The sequence below is a fragment of the Anopheles bellator genome, chromosome 2 (assembly GCF_943735745.2).
Source record: "Anopheles bellator chromosome 2, idAnoBellAS_SP24_06.2, whole genome shotgun sequence".
Lineage (NCBI taxonomy): Eukaryota > Metazoa > Arthropoda > Insecta > Diptera > Culicidae > Anopheles > Anopheles bellator.
This window is the reverse complement of record NC_071286.1, coordinates 5,732,165-5,746,247: the sequence shown is the minus strand read 5'-3', so window position 1 is coordinate 5,746,247 and position 14,083 is coordinate 5,732,165. Positions and strand designations below refer to the sequence as shown.

Genomic DNA, 14,083 nt, shown 5'->3' with positions numbered 1-14,083 from the left:
AAACTCGGAACTCGAGCACGGAAATCGTGAGTAAACCTATTACCATACCCTCCCGACAGGAGGACTGGAGTACGAGGAGTGGAGAGTCCTGCCGTGGAGTGTCTGAATCTATCGCCTCTGCCCGATGTTACGGTCCAGCACGTTCATTATTATTATTATGGGACGAACGGCGAGTTCCGGTGCGTCCTGCTGACCGCGGGAATGTTGGTTCCGGTTTCGCTATCTTAAAGACAACTCCGATCGTTCGTCTGTGAGTCGACTAATTGAATCATAATTAGTCTAAACACGTCCGGCGCTGGCAGTTGTGAAAATTATTGGAACAACACGAACCGAGCGCAGGATGAAAGGGGACACCGTTTTCGAGAGGTGTTAAATTCAGTCCAATCGGGACGGTATCCATTGAAATTGTTTGAATTTGAAACCTACAATCATTTCCGATTCCATACCAAAATGAAGAACTTTCGATCATCCGTTGGCCGAGGTTTGAAAGAGAATTCAGTGGAAGTTGGAGTGGAAATTAAAAAACGCTTGACCAACATACTGTTTTATGCTCACCTTAGTTTTAATGCTGGGCTCATGCAAGCACGGTTTACGAGGGGGTCACACTTCTGGCGTAAGTGTGCTGCTACCGCACTTCATTTCTTAAATAAACATCATTCCGTGCGGCCATAATGCACGCTTGGTTTCAGCGGGCCTTTTCTGTGTCCATTCAAACAAATTATTAATCAGAGTGGCCACATAAACGGCTGCACGCGCATCGCGCGCGTCCATCTTGGGGACAAATTAATAAGACGAGGCGAAGGACCCGGAACGACCCGACGAAACGTGCAATATTACGGACGCAATAAAATAATACGACACATAATGGCGGGTGTATAAACATTCCTTTGGCCCTCACTTGCCTTAACCCATTGCTGCTTCCGGCAGTGAGGCCGGCCAGGACGCTGCTTGACCAGGACGGGGAACGAGCGAAACACGTACCGGGCGGCCAAGCGAGTGCAAAGTGTCGCCGAAAGGTGGAAAACTGGCTTTTTATAACTGCCCGTACGTGACCATTTACGGTGGACGGCGGAATTCGTTAAGGTAAATTGATAAGGTAGGGCCCGAGTTTTCACGGCGTGCCCACTTGAGCATGTGTGTGCGTATAGCTCAAAAATTTATTCCTTTCCGTGACGATTATTTCTGGTCATCAAAAATGGACGGAAGAAAATGGCACTCGAGTGGGGTGGGACAGGAGGCAGTGCCACTGGAGCAAACGGTGGGGAAAGTTGTCGTGTCTTCTGGCACGCTGACGATACGGAATGGAATTTCGCATACCAATCGGATCGAGGATGTTGCTACGTCGTGGAAACTTAGCCGATAAGCAGTTTGTAGCTACTTAAGGTATCTATTCAAGGGTTTAGTTTGATTGTCGATTACGTATTGTTATACTGTGAAAATCGTAAAAATATGCAATGGTGCAGTTTGCGGTACCGTGTATCGTCTATGTCGGTTAGTTTGAGTAGAACATCAACGAATTACTGATTACTGCTATCGGATTGATAAATTCCCAAAAACCCCTTGTTATGCGATTCACTCCCTGCCTTCTAACGGCCGTAAAGAATAAAATTCAAAGTTCAAAACTTCATTGTGAAATATTTCACCGTGCTCGTAGTAGTTTCACACGGAACATTTCACGGCTACGCACCGATATGTCTTTGCTAAATCCGCTTTAATAATTCCATTTTCATGGGAATAACTGGAATTTTTGTTCTTAATTCAATAACCGTTCAATTTAACAACTAAACTCTCATTTTTCTCTTAAAAACACTGGGTAGACCATTCGGAAAGTATAAACATACTCATATCGACGAACCAAACGACGAAGTCGAGGAACTCGACGAACCAAACGACGAAGTCGAGGAACTCGACGAACCTCGCTCAGCTGTCAGCCGAGCGTGCTCGGTTTGTGTGGTTGCTGACCAAAAACTTTGCAAATCTTCAGAGGTCCCGTTTTTGCAATCAACGAAGGCGCGTTTTGCGGATGTTTATAGTGTTTGTACGACTCCCGAATGGCTGGACTGGACGATTACGAGCGGTAAATAGTTGAAACCGTTGCGAACAACCTGCTGCCCCGGTCGCGCCTAATGCTGTTCTTCTTCCCGGTCCGATAGGTATCTGGAAGATGAGGATGAGTTAGATAATGCTCGGTTCATATCAACCTACAAATCCACCCTGGATGAGCCGCCGTATCAGTTTGTCAACTCGGAACGAGATCTTACGCTCCCGCTTCAGAAGCACAAAACCGTTCAGCCACTGTACGAAAGCCCCGAGGATGGTGGGTTTCCTATTCCCTAGGGTATAGTGCAAAAGTTTTATTTGGATTGTACTTTGATGTCCCTTTGCTCTGCTTGTCGTGTCGTAGAAATCTCCCTGCGGAAGTACCTCGGTGCGAGCGTTAACCTCATCAGTTTGATAACGGAGAACCTACTATGCCATCCATTCCTGGTGCTGCGTCGCCAGTGCCAGGTGCATCATGCGGCGAAAAAATACCACATAGTTCCGGTCACGCTGATTCCGGTGATTGTGCATCTTCACCAGCGGCAGGGCGTGACGACGCTATGGAAAGGCATCGGTAGCGTTCTTCTCGTGCGCGGCATGACGCTGGCCGTGGAAGATGTGATATCTAAGTTTACGCCCTGGCCAAAGTATGTGGATGACTAGTGTATTGCTCGTATTGCGTGTGCCATGTTAACCCGTTGCTCTTTCATTTGTAGGGAAATCAACACTAAAACCACCCTCAAACAATTCGGGCAACATTTGTTGCTGAAATGGTAAAAAGAGCACCGAATAACGCTACGGTGCAGCCGTGCCGGGAGATTAAAATGTCGATCTTTGTATATCCGCAGCATAAGCATAGCTACGGTGGTGCCGTTTTACTCCGCGTCGTTAGTGGAAACGGTCCAGAGCGATATTGCCAGTGAGAAACCGGGTATTTTTGACGTGTTCCGCGAAGGAGCCAGTAGGTTGCTCTCCTGGAGTGTCCCGCAGAGAGGTCGAATGCTACCGGTTTGGGCACTGGTCGGGCCCAGTATATCGCTCGGGCTGTCCAAATATGTTTGCCAGTGAGTACACAAATTATGGCGCCCACAGCTTCTTCGGACAATAACGGTACGGCATATTTTAGGTTGTTTGTGCGCGGTGTTTCGACGAGAATCATGTGCCGACGGGTTACATTCTACGAGGAACGGAAGGGCGCCCGCACTCGCGATTTCGCAGCCCAGAGTCAGGTGATCGAGGTTTACTCGACCATGATTTCGCTGTTCGCGACAGAGATGATTTTCTACCCGTTCGAAACCATCCTGCACCGCCTGCAGCTCCAAGGCACGCGCACGATCATCGACAACCTGGACTCGGGGTACTCGGTGGTGCCCATACTTACCAGTTACGAGGGTGTGGTTGACTGCTACCGGCAAACGCTGGCCACGGAGGGAGTTGGCGGTTTGTACAAGGGCTTCGGTGCGATGATTCTGCAGTTTGCCGCTCACGTGGCAGTGATCAAGCTGGGCAAATGGTTCATCACGCAGATTTCGGAGCTCATGTCCAGCAAACCTCCCGCCAAAGTGGTCGAGTTCTACAAGTTGGAGGGCAAAACCCCCGTGGGCTCGGCGACCATGTCGCGGAGTATCAGCGGCATCAGTTCGCTCAGTGATGAGTTGTCTTAGAGTGTTGTGCAAAGAAAAGAAGTGAAAGCTAAGCACTAAATTAAAATTATGTTTGTTCGAATCTTAAACTGAGCGTTACCTTCGGGCGTTTTTAAAGAGGCATCCGATTAAGAGAAGAAACTGGACAGCATGTTGCGTCTAGTTGATGATGACTTAGATTGTTGTATTTTCAGGATTTTCCGAAAGATTTTTTGCGTAGACCAGGTTCGTTAAAATACCATTAAAAATTTCCGAGAACTGCATCAAGATGTAAACAAAAGCTGCCGTCGTCACTAACATTACTGCTTGGCCGTGGTAATTTCATAAACAAAAATGAAACGCATACGCCTCCGCAAAATAACACGAACAAGTTCTTGAAATTCCACTAACGAACCTAGGTCACGCCAAAAATCCGTCGGTGCAACCTATTATTAAAGTAAGCTTAGTGGTGACAGCAGCCCACCTTTCTAGACACACCTTGTGCGCTTGACACCTTGTTGTTTTGTTTACTCCGAGAGAAATACAGAGTTTGTTTATGTTCAAATTGTTTCATGTTTTAGTGGTACTCTAGGTTAATAATGGAAATAACTCTCGATTTAAATGAGATATGCCGAACCTGTATGTGCGTTTCCGACCGCACGCTATCCGTCTTCATGAAAGACTTGAAGTTTAATATCGCTTTTAGTGTTATGATTACCGAATTGAGCGAAATGAAGGTAGATAGCAACAGAAGCAAATTATTATTTAACCCATCTTAAAAAGTGCTACGTAGTTCACAGCTAATGACGGGCTATCGGAAAAGTTATGCTATTCCTGTGCACAGCTGCTTCGAAAGGCATATGGATTCCAACAGATGTGCAACCAATCGTACAACACGTTGACGTCGTACGTAAAACATCGGGAACCAAGCGAAGAGGTTCCCATTGAAGTCACTCCAGCAGAAGAAAGGCTGGAAGTCAACTTGAATGAAGAATCTGTAGAGAGCCAACCACAGCTAAACGACGAGACCGGCAATCTTGTGGCACCAGATTGGAGTCCAACGTGAGCATGAATACCACGAAAGAATTTACTGACCTGTTTATTGGATAATTGCCTTACTTTACAGTTACGACGACTACGAAAATTATCTAAAAAATGAAGAGTATTTGGAGGATTCATATGCCTCAGATGCGGATAAAAGCGGTTTAGCGGACGTGGATAACCACCAAACAGCTGATGAAGAACAGACTCTTTCTTGCGCCATTGAGATTAAATCAGAGACTTTAAATGAGGATGTAAAGCTCGTTGACGAGTGCTCAAGGGGTAACGACAACGAGGCTTCTGTTGGAAACATAAACAATGGCGAGTCTAACTTGGAGTGTAAAGTTTGCCTACGTGTGCTCAGCTCAATAAGCCACCTGAAACGACACATGAAGATTCATACGCAGTCGAAACCCTTCCAGTGCTCTGAGTGTTTAAGGTGCTTTTGCAGAAAAGACAATTTATTGGCTCACATTAAGCTGCATTCTTCGGAACGTCCATGTGTCTGCCAGTTTTGTAGTGCGTCGTTCAGGAGATTCGAAAACTTGAAGAAACATATGTATAAGCATCACAAAGATCGGATGGGCACGAACAAATTGTTTCCTTGCACGATCTGCGATAAAATACTGGCGTCGGCAAAGAATCTTAACACGCATTTGGAAGCACATACGCAGATCAAGAGCTTTACGTGTCACCACTGCGCGAAGGAATTCACGAACCGATCCGCATACACAATACATATGCGGAACCACTCGTTAGCAGAAAAGAAACCTTTTCTTTGTCCAAAATGCGGTAAATGTTTTCGCCGGAAAGACTATCTTCAAGTGCACCTGCGGCGTCACACGGGCGAGAAACCGTTCAAGTGTCAGTACTGTGATAAAGGTATGGAATCAATCAGGGAAGTCCAAAATGAAGATTCATACTAATATTAGCATCTCTTTCCGTTGTTTGCAGCATTTCCTCGTGCGACTGATTTAAATATTCATGTAAAGTATCATAAAAACGAGAAGGTTCATACTTGCGTGGTTTGTGGTAAGAGTTTCCACCGACAATATAATTTGACGGTCCACTCGAGATTACACACCGGTGAAAAACCGTACCAATGTCCACACTGTCCGAAACAGTTCAACCAGAGCTACGATCTAATTGTACACATTCGGCGTCACACAGGCGAACGGTTTAAGTGTGATGTGTGCGATAGTGCATTTTTGCACGTATCCCAACTGAATCAACATCTGCGAGACATTCACAATCGTCCTATCCACCTACAAACGCGACGTGTGACAAAAATTGTGCATCTGACGAAGCAAGATGGACCGCAAGAAACGTCAGCAACTTCCATCGAAACTGTTGATGACGGCAAGACATAGTTTGAACAATCCGTGTAATCGAATAACTAATGAAAATTTACAACTGATGTCACTATTAATAGTTGTGTTTATTTGATAATGAAGAGTGAGGATTTATATCCGGTCCAGCGCCTCAACCATGATGATACTGTTACCCCGAATAACCTACAAAAACATTGAAAATCATTCTTTAAACCATGCTTGAAAGAACGTGTATTATTTGCAGATCATACCACCATTCCGATGTTGTTGCGGGTACCGTCTTTGCACTCTTCAATCGATTCGTCCACCACGACGTTCATGAAGGGATCGAAACCACGAAGAATGCCAGAAACCACACGACCGCCATTCAGTTTCAACGAAAGCCGCTTGTCCATGTACCTAGGAAAGGTTGTAGTGCATCAGAAAAGGGTCGATGGAAGTACTCAATTGCAAAACTTACTTTTTCAACTCCGGGGGATGTGCCTTCGACATGGTTCGGTTATTTTTCTAGGATAACTATCTTATTTCGCAAGGATATTTAGCCGATGCGATTCGCCGCGAAGCGCGTTGTTTGGGTGGAAATGTCAGATTTCACAGTTGACAGCCAGGGTTGCCGTCCACTGTCAACTGTCAACGGTTTCGAAGTGCAGGGTCGACTGGTTTGGTTAATGTACATTTGTGAAAAAATGAATGGAAATCAGTTGTAACTGTTTTGCATACGGGTTATTAAACTGTATAGAATACTGGCATAACAGTTTTAGTTCAACATTAAAAGCAGTTTAATTTTTGGGGAATGCTTTTTCTGGAGATAAGGGGTTGTTGATGCTTAGTGAACAAACTATCCGAACTATCTGAAATTTAATCATTTGAAATATTCAAATTTCTACCACTTTGGTCCGACCACAGATTCCAATGTAAGAGGGGAGTGGAATGCATCAGAAGGTTTCCGGTAACAACTTATTAAAAAGAACGTCAAGTGTAAGAATTTAAGTGAGACACATAAGCTTGAGAGAACATAAACCACTCTGACGGTTCTTATATTTTCCAGAAGAGGACGGTTCAGAGGACGGTCCTCGCTTCATAAAAATACACGCTGAACAAACTCCGCTTTTATTGATCTCCCCATTATTGATGCGGTTCTTTACTCTTTTTCGGTCTTTCTCTTGTTCATTCATTTATAATAAATTTTTAACCATCTTTTTGTTTTTAATTTACAAATAGTATACGTAATGAAAACACCACAAGTGGCGTGGCGGGCCAAGTGGCCTTTGCTAACAAAGATTTGTGCTGCCTGGAATAATGCATTAAAGAATGTTGAACCAAGGAACAAAAACTTAGCAACTATCCCCCACTTAGCAAGCGGTGGACAGTTGCGAACAGTGCGTGGCATTGTGCTCCAACACCATTTAAGCCGAGCTTCATTTTCATCAAACTTTTGCCGTGAGTGCATTATTCATAACTAATTTCACGCCTCAACTCTAAGCACTGGCTTCACAAGAAGTACAGCACGCTACAAAGCCATCCCTGGCGAGCGTTAATCGGGACAGAACTTTTTCACACTTTTAAGAAACTGTTACGAGCGAACGTTTTGCCGCAAGCCTTCCCAGCGGTTACGGTTTGTTGTTTGCTCTTGCTTATGCTTTCGGCGTTTGCAAATCGTGCTGTTATTCATTGAGGCGACACCAGCAAAGATCGAGACGACGAAACAGTGGCCCGTGAATGAAGCGCACGGCGGCAAGCATGATCCGAATACGAGATTGGCGCGCCGAATATAGAATCTCAATTAGGTGGGAAGTAGGCAGCAGGAAGCTGCGAATAGTAGGGCTGAACCGGGAAACCTCAACCGGGGCGGTTTCTGGCCAGGCAGGCAGTTGCAGTCTTCTTCCGTTGTGTCGACATTTTTCCAGCCTGAGCTAGACAGGCTCGGGAGCGGTCCCTGCCCTGCCAGAAAAGTAAACAGAGCAGCGTAACAAGCTCGGCAGGCAACGAATACAAATGGCTGCTTGAGTCAACTTGTGATTCCAAAGGCTACGTTATTTGATCGCCAGCTATCCTAGATCCGGGATGCTGTTGGTTCTGCTGGTCTGCGGCTTTACAGTACATGATCCCCGGACGGCCGGAATTATTGACTTATGATGTCTCCTTATGCCGTTGATCAAATAGCTACACCAAAAATGCATCCTAACGCTGCTAACAGGCCATCTTTCTCCGCGAAACTGCTGACTTTGACATATTTGACCACGTAGGACCCCGCGCACGGAACAACGCGTCCCAGAATTTCATATTTCAGTGGAACTCCGCCAGCTGACCTTTTTGGGACGTTCATTCTGGGACGACAAGGTGGGAACGAAAAGAACGTGGGAAAATAATTAAACAACATGTCGGCACGAGACCCACGCCAACATGGAACCATGCGGCGGGATGTAAAATGGTTGCTCGAAGTGTTTTCGGCAAATTGGAAGGATTTTACTAGACTGTTGACTGTGCCAGGTTACGGTTTGCGTAGCGGCCTGGTTGAGCTTTGGAATCGGAAAATTTTAATTTAATTTCATTCCCTTCCCGGAAACGGAAGCCGCAGGCCGCCCAGCTACCGAGTCGCTAGCGTGGATGGGACATTTCTGCCGAACCGTGCAGCGTACATTTCCTCGTGAAACCGGATGCTGTTGTTTCTTATTTGCATTCGACATTGTTTTCTGGGGCGCAAAATTGGCGCAAAGCCATTGATACTTCAACCCGTTGCCGTCGAGAAAATCATGTTGTAAGCACTAACTGCATCTCCCTCTCCGTGGTGTGCGTTTTTCTTCGAAGTCGTTTGATGGTAGAATCGAGCCATGACCTTTCCAGGTCCTAGCAGGCGCTTCCTAGGACCACGCAACCACTTCAACCCTGTTCATTAGCGCTCGGTCACGTGTGCGTGTCACAATCGTGTTATTCCAGCCAGCAACCAGCCGGACGACGATTCGTTGTTGGGATGATAAATGAGCCCATGCACACGCACGTCAGAAATCGACGATGTTTGCCGTCGAGTAATTGCAATTTAATAGATAATACATCAAAGCGACATATGTGTGCGTGTTTGTGATTGTATGTGGAAAGTGGAAACAAAGATGCACTTCAGTTCCTCCAGTTCCTTCTCGACGACGAACTCGCAACTGAAACGGCTCGAGACCGAAGGACACTCGAGGCGTAGTGGCAAAAGGTGTCCACACCAGGGTAGGTCCTCTCGTCACAGAGGCCGCCTCTACCGGATCGAGCCCGCACATGATGCGAGATGTAATTAATTATGTTCATCTTACGCCACGTCTTCGGGATGCTCTTTGGGTGGGACAGGAAACCAGCTCGTTCGCCTTGCTCGATTCCGACCGGCTTCATGGCCTTCGACACTTTCCAGTGCCGGTAGCGTCGGTGGGTTTGGCCCCGTATCGCAGGTCCCGAGCTCAGGGAAGTTTACTGGGAAACCGTTCTCCTCAGCAGCAACCGCCTCACCCGCCAGACGTTGATGAGACATGTTACGGAGAAAGAAAAAGTTCTGTTAAGGACAAAAACTTGTTCCGGATCTAGACTTTAGACAGGGCACCTGTTGCTCTCCTGAGAGAGCGTTTTGACCCAGCGAACCCCTCGCGGTCGCATTTAGCTTTTCCTGCTAAAACGCGTCCACAGCCTGATTGAATCATTCATCAGCACTTTCCGCACGACTGGCAGCGGTAGCTTTCCTGCCACGCCTATGGCGAATCGGAAAAAGGAAAACTTTAATTTTCATTCTGCAATTTTTCAACTTTCCAGCGCGGTTCGAGTGCGGTTCGGTTTTTTTCACGCCGCAGCCAATTATCGGACGCAGCTCGCGTTGCAAGGCGTCGGAAAAGAATATGGTAAGGATTTGCCGACGGCCGGGTGTGTGGCCGGGCCGCGGTTGATCAGCATCCACGAGCTCCACGGCTCCGAGCCATTCCTTTATTTTGCAACAATTTGCCGTTTTTGTGTTTGTAGTTGCTTTTCTTCTATCATTTTCGTGCGATTTTGCCGGCATTTTCAGTGGGCATTTTAACAAACGTTTTCAATTAAATTCAATTTTCTACTCCACCGGACAAATCCAACCGGAAGAGATTCGTATTGTCGGTCTCTGGTTGCGGCTTAAATGGCTAGCGCTTTGTGGGCCCGTGGCCCCGCGGTGGCCAGGACAATGCCGATGGCTTCTTCAGCTTCGGTGGAGTTTATCACGCGGTACTCGCTGTGGTGCGCGGTGCGAGAAACTCTTTGAAGTAAATTCTCGAAAGTGTGGAACGGAAGCGTTCAACTCCTGGTCCGGCTGGATAGGGAGCCAATGGAATGAATTTTTCACTGTTTTGAATGTTTGTTTTGTGAATGTTTTGTGTTTATTATAAAGTTGCTCGAAATATTTTAAACTAAATTGGTGCAGTTCATAACTACCAAACGGTATGGATAATTTCCTTGAACGTTAGTGTTGATTTGAGAGTCGATTCGAATTTGGAGTTCCCGATTTGCTGCGAACTCTCCAATCACAAGCCACACAGTTTTCGTCTGCGGCATTTGCAACGCGCATTCCATGGACTCAATTAACGCAAACAGCGAGCCCGGCCCATGGACCGCCGTAAGTCATCGGAGAAATCATTATTCGGAGCATAATCAACTGCTGCTGCCACTACAGTGCACCCTGTGGCCAATGAGTGTATTACCGTATTTCGGTGAGCAAAATTTCACTTGCCGTTGGCGGTGCACAGGAATTCACTACGCACCATGCATGGTTGGTGCATGTTGCAAAACCTAACCGACAGTCATCTGGCGGTGGTTACTTTATCGGCGAAATGCGGGCTTATCGGGCGGCCAGAAGTAAATCTGGGTTGGCAAATAAAAACGTGCTCGAAGTTGCTCCGAAAAAGAAGCAGCATAAAGGTTCGCCGCGTCCGCTGTGTTTGATGTACGAGCGAGGTTCGCGGCGCCCACGGTGGGTGCGCCACGCGAAACGCAGCCCGATCCGTTGCACATTCCGACCTTTCATCCGGGGCACTCTTTCCGGTCGATGCTGGACGATGATAAATTTGGCTATCCGTTCGTCGAAATCAGCGCACAGGCACTGAATTTGCAATCAGTCAGTCGAGGGCAACCATTTTGTGTGCCATCAATTGCAGAACGATTTTCGAACCGATTCGCCCCGTGTAGTCGATTGAGCTGTGTGCCCGGGTTTTTTGAGGCCGAGGCCCCGGCCAGTTTACGTTCGCCAAACACGCAATTCAACCAATCAGTTTCGGGAATTTAATAACACTTTTTTATTTATTTGTAGGTATTTTCAAACAATTTATGTTGGAGCGTGAAAATGCTGTCGCCAAAACAACAGGTCACGGGGCCTGAAGAGACTGAATTCGATGCGATGCCATTGTGCTTCGAATGAAATTTCAAATCAACTATTTAGTTTTCCATTACTGTTGTTTGAAACTGTGAAACTCTATACAACGAAACTTACGCCATGACACAATTATTTATTTTCTATAAAAGAATTCAATTCTGAAACCAATCTGTAGTCCACCATAATGTAGCCCAATCTTCGGTTTTGAAACGTTCCGATCGCAATAAAATTCCACGCTGGCTTGTGATAACATTTTTGACTGGCATCCTGTCCAGTGGCGTCACTGTTTGCTGTCAGAGAGTACAAATACCAGGCCCCGGGTGCCGCCGCCCCTTGGCATTGATTTCATTCGCACGACAGCTACAATTTCATTTTGATTACACTTTCATCGTCACACGGCATCAAGTCAAGAGATCAGGGGGCTTAGCCGCCCGCTAAGGCACCGGCAGGCGCACCGGCAGCGTACGGCCGAAACCATGTCAGAGTTCGTCCGCACCAAAATCCGCCTCTGGATACTATAAATCATTTACTTACCAACTCTGACAGGTTAGACATTACAACAACGGATTCGATCGGCGCACCGGTCCGGACGATGACGCTGGCGGCAAACGGAACGCTCTCCACCGGGCGCTCCAGTAGTCTCGATGGCCAAGGATACCCCCCAAAAAGGGGGCGCCACTTTAAGCAACAGAGCAAACAGATTGGCCCTGTTTCGGTGGAAGTGGCTGGGGACCGGGTCCGGGGAATCGAGGAATCAATCTGCTATATTCCGGATGCCATCTCTGATGCGCTCCTAATCCAGTGCGCCCAACTTGGCGCAGTCCTGTTATGGAGCGGTGCTACCGTTTAGGTGCTTCGAACCTGTAAAGATATTTTGCTGGCTGGCTGGCTAGGGCTATATTTTGGCAAGCGGTCCACTCTGTCCCAGATGAGTAATTGCGACTCGGGTACAAGCACGGAGCCAGGCTCACCAATTGATTGGCATTCAGGTTGCGTGAAGGCATTCCATGACGGTAGCAACAACTGGATTTTGATGGGAACGCAGCCTAGTTCCCTTTGGCCATAGAAAAATGCTTTTTAATAAATGCTAGGTTATAGAATTCAGTTTATCAATTTAGCAAAGCTTTTACATCAGCTTCATTGGGTGGTTTTACCGAACGCCACCGATGTTATGTAAAAATGAATATTCAAACTGTGGAAGTACTACTTATTTGAGCAACGTATGGTGCACTTAGTCCACTAAGTTGTGTGCTATTCACTCTTATTTGACCCCTCCCGGCACTGCAGCTTCCTGCATGGGCAACGCTCGGGAACTTGTAACGTAGCTTCACATGCGAACGAAGCGCTGAAGCGACGTCGACGTCGTAACGACTTTTGCGAAATCAAACTTTGAACGCTGAGCTATTGATCACCAGTAATTGGGTTCTTTACGATACGTTCGCTTTCATCCATCCAGCCCTGACTGTTTCGTCCCGGGAGGGGGAATCCTGCCCTTTTATATCGCATGCCTTCACTACTATCCGCCGGTTCCGAAGGTTCTTGGTGCTTTCATCGAGCGCACTTTCTTAAGTTAAAATGTCTTCTCGGTATGCGGCCCGGTGCGGTGCGGGAGCTGATTTCTTGTGATGCTGCAAGTTGTGTGGATGATGGGGAACTTCCGGGGAAAATAATTGAACCACTTTGAGATTGCCGGCGACGACGACGACGAAAGGGTGCAAACATTCCACAAATAATAATTCCCAATTCCGGGAAGAGAAATTTTATCTCCTTTTCATGTGCAGCTCCTAACGCGTTGCAGCTGACGCTCAGCCCGGACCGAACTCTGTCGGCACAGTACTGGAACATTAGAACATCATTTCGAAACAAAGGTTTTCGCCTTGCTTTTGCGTTACCGGAAAACTGTGGTGAAACTATAAATTAAATTTCTCTCATTTTTTTCACAACGGAAAAAGTATTTTCCATCTCACTTTGCAGGCGTAACGGTCGTTGGCGCTGACCGAAAGACTTCCGGCTGTCGTTTCGGTGAGTAATGATCGTCTCAATTAATCTAAATTGTAAATACTAACAATTTCGGACCAACCACCGTGCCAGGCCAGCCCGGCGGCGGCAGCGGCGGTGGCAGTGGCCGTGACGTGAAGCTGCTCAAGATGAACGAACCGGTACCGTAATGATTTCCAAAGGTAATTAAGAAGGGATTAATCAGTGGCAACAGAGATTCGGAAGACGGACAGAAATGTGTCGTGGATACCGTAAGTCGTAACAACGAACAATTTCCGGATTAGCAGCATTAAAGGGAAAATGTTTCTGTTAATGTTGGCAGCCCGCAGACAACGAACCCACCGTCCCGGAAAGGACACGGGCACGGCAATCGTGAAAATGGTTTCGCCTTCCTTCCGATTTGGTACGAAAACCTTGACCGGACCGGAATTAGAAAGTAAGGAACATTTAGATTCTTTTAAAGTTACCTTAACGTAAAAATTCCTAGTATTTTCACAACCAGGCAATAAAAGAGGGAAGTTTATTGCATGCATGAAAGTTCTCGAAAGTGGTGAAAATTTGCTGTTCACAGCACGGGAAGATAATGTCGCCCGAGCCAGCGTTCCCACCGTTTCCATTGCCGCCTGTCGACGAATTGAAATCCAAACTTCAGTCAAAGAAAGATGGACGGTAATTTAAAAATGCACTGC

At 46.7% G+C, this 14,083-nt stretch overlaps 3 protein-coding genes across 3 annotated transcripts; 2 read left to right on the top strand and 1 right to left on the bottom strand.

Moving 5' to 3' along the window:
* Nucleotides 1–1,961: 1,961 nt before the first annotated feature.
* LOC131209868 (mitochondrial outer membrane protein SLC25A46) lies at nucleotides 1,962–3,732 on the top strand. Its single transcript, XM_058203018.1, has 6 exons — nucleotides 1,962–2,077; nucleotides 2,154–2,317; nucleotides 2,405–2,687; nucleotides 2,757–2,813; nucleotides 2,889–3,104; nucleotides 3,167–3,732. Exons 1-6 carry the CDS (start codon nucleotides 2,052–2,054, stop codon nucleotides 3,702–3,704), a joined length of 1,284 nt encoding a protein of 427 aa, XP_058059001.1. The 5' UTR covers nucleotides 1,962–2,051; the 3' UTR covers nucleotides 3,705–3,732.
* Nucleotides 3,733–4,248: 516 nt separating this feature from the next.
* LOC131209281 (zinc finger protein OZF-like) lies at nucleotides 4,249–6,116 on the top strand. The gene is made up of 4 exons (XM_058202312.1): nucleotides 4,249–4,399; nucleotides 4,456–4,724; nucleotides 4,789–5,585; nucleotides 5,658–6,116. Exons 1-4 carry the CDS (start codon nucleotides 4,262–4,264, stop codon nucleotides 6,071–6,073), a joined length of 1,620 nt encoding a protein of 539 aa, XP_058058295.1. The 5' UTR covers nucleotides 4,249–4,261; the 3' UTR covers nucleotides 6,074–6,116.
* On the bottom strand, nucleotides 6,083–6,593 carry LOC131209282 (probable small nuclear ribonucleoprotein G). Its single transcript, XM_058202313.1, has 3 exons — nucleotides 6,495–6,593; nucleotides 6,286–6,433; nucleotides 6,083–6,217 (listed from the first exon to the last, which is right to left on the bottom strand). Exons 1-3 carry the CDS (start codon nucleotides 6,524–6,526, stop codon nucleotides 6,167–6,169), a joined length of 231 nt encoding a protein of 76 aa, XP_058058296.1. The 5' UTR covers nucleotides 6,527–6,593; the 3' UTR covers nucleotides 6,083–6,166.
* Between the last annotated feature and the right edge of the window lie 7,490 nt (nucleotides 6,594–14,083).

What these genes read in the sequence shown, in the direction of transcription:
- LOC131209868 (XM_058203018.1), top strand. Translation starts at nt 2,052, where the DNA reads ATGGCTGGACTGGACGATTACGAGCG. An exon ending in AAGTTTACGCCCTGGCCAAA is followed by an intron (nt 2,688 to 2,756) that starts GTATGTGGATGA and finishes TTTCATTTGTAG; the next exon opens with GGAAATCAACACTAAAACCA. An exon ending in CAACATTTGTTGCTGAAATG is followed by an intron (nt 2,814 to 2,888) that starts GTAAAAAGAGCA and finishes GTATATCCGCAG; the next exon opens with CATAAGCATAGCTACGGTGG.
- LOC131209281 (XM_058202312.1), top strand. Translation starts at nt 4,262, where the DNA reads ATGGAAATAACTCTCGATTTAAATGAGATATGCCGAACCTGTATGTGC. An exon ending in CCGAATTGAGCGAAATGAAG is followed by an intron (nt 4,400 to 4,455) that starts GTAGATAGCAAC and finishes AGTGCTACGTAG; the next exon opens with TTCACAGCTAATGACGGGCT. An exon ending in GTGTCAGTACTGTGATAAAG is followed by an intron (nt 5,586 to 5,657) that starts GTATGGAATCAA and finishes CGTTGTTTGCAG; the next exon opens with CATTTCCTCGTGCGACTGAT.
- LOC131209282 (XM_058202313.1), bottom strand. Translation starts at nt 6,526, where the DNA reads ATGTCGAAGGCACATCCCCCGGAGTTGAAAAA. An exon ending in CATCCCCCGGAGTTGAAAAA is followed by an intron (nt 6,434 to 6,494) that starts GTAAGTTTTGCA and finishes AACCTTTCCTAG; the next exon opens with GTACATGGACAAGCGGCTTT. An exon ending in GCAACAACATCGGAATGGTG is followed by an intron (nt 6,218 to 6,285) that starts GTATGATCTGCA and finishes ATGTTTTTGTAG; the next exon opens with GTTATTCGGGGTAACAGTAT.